The sequence below is a fragment of the Limanda limanda genome, chromosome 2 (assembly GCF_963576545.1).
Source record: "Limanda limanda chromosome 2, fLimLim1.1, whole genome shotgun sequence".
Classification (NCBI taxonomy): domain Eukaryota; kingdom Metazoa; phylum Chordata; class Actinopteri; order Pleuronectiformes; family Pleuronectidae; genus Limanda; species Limanda limanda.
This window is the reverse complement of record NC_083637.1, coordinates 9,648,523-9,651,788: the sequence shown is the minus strand read 5'-3', so window position 1 is coordinate 9,651,788 and position 3,266 is coordinate 9,648,523. Positions and strand designations below refer to the sequence as shown.

General features: G+C 46.0%; 1 protein-coding gene across 1 annotated transcript; it reads right to left on the bottom strand.

Annotated features, from left to right (window-relative positions):
- Positions 1-2,177: 2,177 nt before the first annotated feature.
- Positions 2,178-3,038, bottom strand: LOC132997910 (fibroblast growth factor-binding protein 2-like). The gene has a single exon (XM_061067482.1). It carries the CDS (start codon positions 3,036-3,038, stop codon positions 2,178-2,180), a length of 861 nt encoding a protein of 286 aa, XP_060923465.1.
- Positions 3,039-3,266: the final 228 nt, after the last annotated feature.

The following is a 3,266-nucleotide window of genomic DNA, read 5'->3' as shown; positions in this document are numbered from 1 at the left end:
TATGAATGTAACAAGCTCCAAACATGTATTTGATGAAGATTGCAAATACTTTTAGATGCGTATATTTGTGAATTTTTTTTCTATTTGTGTGTGCATCAGAAATATGTTTATGAATCTTATGTTTTACATGTGAATTTTTTTTACGTATATATGGAATGAAAGATATTTGTGTGTGCATTTAAAATGTATTTGTGTTTTGAGTCACATATATATATAAATCCCCAAATACATTTGTGGATCTTTTTTGCGCATGTATTCATTTCTGTGTGCATTTATTACTTATGAGACTGTTCTAGCTCCATAGTGTTGGGGACAAAAGTTAATCCCCACATGATAAATCATTACTTTTTATGGTATTTATTTAAGGTTTAGCCAAACTATTGAATATAAGACAATGACATGTCGGAATTGGCAAATAAAACCCACCTGTGTGTGTGTGTGTGTGTGTGACAGAGATGGCGGGAGAGAGAAAGAGAAATATACCTTTTTTTTTTACTGGATGGTTCCCCTCTGCTCAGCAGCACCACCCTGTGGTTTCCAGTGGTAAACTGCACTAAATGATACAGACTGATTGATTCTGTGACCGACCACAGGAAACACAATAGGCCTGTTTTCAATTGTGGTATGTTTAGCTTCTTTAAATTTGTTTAATATGTTAATTTGTTAAGAACAAAACTGACAGAAATCTTATTTTATTATTTGTGTAGTAGCACTGACGAATTTTAAACATTCAGATTTTTATCACACAGCTCCAGACGCTGAGCTCAGTGTCCATGAGTTTCTAGAGCTGTCAGAGAAATGTATGTTTACTTAAGCTGTTGCTGAATGCATGTCAGTTTTTATTTTTATATTTTTATTTTTATCTTCTCATGCCAACTACTGAAGCATTTAGACATCAGCTCCATAAAGTGACTCTTCTTCTTAAACAAAGAGTCCTTCCACTGTCCATTTTATTTTCTCTAAAGTAGTTTTAATGCTTCAAAATAAAAGGGTCTTTCATTTCTGACTTATAAATCCAACGATAATATTAAACCCAGTGTTGTGTATTTCTTATGACTTTACCGTGTTATCAAAACCAAAAATATTGTGCAAGCTCCTATACAAATTTTGTTGCATCTTTGTAAACTTTCAACTTACCAATCAAACTTCACTTGTCATTTTTTGTGAATCCTAATATTTAATACATCACATCAAGGATTAGACAGTTAAAGAAGTGGCTGTGCAGTGAGTAAAAGTGATTTGTCTCTTGCTTCCTCACCTACACTGTGTGTGTTTGTGTATGTAAGTGAGTGTTAACTACACCAGAGCTGCAGCCGCGCTCTGGCCTCGACCTGCACACAGACCCCCGTCTGTTCCTGCACACAGTGGCTCTTAAGACCGGACCCCTCAGCTCATACAAAGAAGTGTTTAGCTCGGCTCAGGCGCCTCCTTCGAACCGAGCTGTATTATCTTTACAGCCGTCTGTGTCTGCGTGTTCACACCAGACGTGTTGTCACAGCCGGCGATGAAGCAGAAACAAGGACTTCTTTGAATGAGCGAGTGTGGAGGGGGGGAAAAACATAATTGCAGCTCAGAGGAAGAAGCATAAATGAACGACACAGGAGAAGAAGAAGGAGAAGTCACCACTTTCACTTTATTCTCTTTACCTTCACATTTTCTTTCCTGGAGTAATAAATGTTATTCGAAACATAGAGGAGGGACCTTTACATCATATACAAACAGAATCACACGCCTGTCGTATTTTCCCTTTGCCTTGCTGTGAGTGTTTTACAGATCTAAGCAGTCATCTGTTAACCGTGTTAACCGAGCACAGGGGCAGGTTGGGTGATGTGAGCTCAGCCTGTGGGATGCTGCGTGTGGAGAATGGGGAGTGGGACCTCACAAGGCCACGAGATGACGAGGCTCCCGCTCAGATCCTGGAGTGGTCAAATGTAGACGGGAGGAGTTCTGACCGGATCTGACGCTGGTGAATCCAACCTGGAGCAACAAGAAATGGAGGATTTGTCAGATTAATTCAAGATAAACACAGTTTGGGCAGTTTTCTGGCTTTACAGCTTTTCATCAATGCACCAAAATTACCTCTCTCGTCTCTCTCAACCTTTTTTAATCTGACTTTTTAAACTCTGTCACTACTTCATAGTTTTTTTCCGTCACTCACCTTCGTCTGCAGAATGGTCTCAGTTCTGGAACCAGCCGATGAAGTAGCTGCAGACGCCGTGGAAGCTCTTCCAGCAGTACTCGTTAGCGATGCGGGAGGCCTTGGAGTCGGTCTGCTCTGTGGGACGAGTAGTGGTCTTCGCAGGCTTGGGGGCAACTTTCTTGGTCTGGGGGGCCTTGCCTGGCTGGGGCTTGCCGGGCTGCTGGGGCTGGGGCTTGACAGGCTTAGGAGTGGCGACGGGCTTGACCTGGCCGGGCACCACCGGTTTGCGCTGCTCCTGAACGGGCTTGGCGGGCTTGGGAGTGGCGGGCTTGGGGGTGGCGGGCTTGGCGGCGGCGGGCTTTGGCCAGGAGCTCAAGAAGGTCATCTGGGCCTCGTCTGGGTATTTCTTGCACATCTGTGGGCGGTAGACCTTGGGTCCCTGGCAGGCATTGCTCAGCTTCCTCATCTCCCACATGAACTGGGTGAAGTAGTGGCGGGGGTTGAGGTTGTAGGCGCGGCACAGGTTGGGTTTCCCCTGGAAGTCGCAGTAGTAGGAGCGTGCCGGGGTCTGGCCCTGGCTGGGACCTTTGCAGGAGACGCGCAGGCGAGTATAGTCCCCAGCTCCGGACACGACCATGGTACAGGTGTCCTTGGACTTGGTGGTGAATCGGATTGGCTCATCCCAAACGCTTCGCTGCTGCTGCTGTGGCTGTTGCTGTTGCTGCTGCTGCTGTTGCTGCTGTTGAGGCTGTTGCTGCTGCTGCTGCTGCTGCTGTTGCTGCTGCTGCTGCTGCTGCTGCTGTGGCTTGCTGTCATTGCTGATGTTGTTGGTCTGAGCATATGACAAACAAACGGTCACTGCAAGAACCAGCAGCATCACTCCCATCCTGGCTCTCATGGTGCTGCTAGGTGTGTCGGTGATGAATGGACGAGGGTTTGGGTGGATGTGTCCGCACAGAAGCTTGGAGGAAGTCTGCAAGGTTAGTCGGCATCGGAGTGGGACTTTATAAGGCCTGGGCTCACAAAGAAGGTATTATTCAGGTGAGCTGAGGGACCCAGACTCCTCCTTCTGCACTGACCCCCCCTTCGCAAACACACACAGAGCGACTACATGTGGCTTGTGTGG

Coding starts and splice junctions, on each gene's coding strand:
- LOC132997910 (XM_061067482.1), bottom strand. CDS start 3,038: ATGAGAGCCAGGATGGGAGTGATGCTGCTGGTTCTTGCAGTGACCGTT.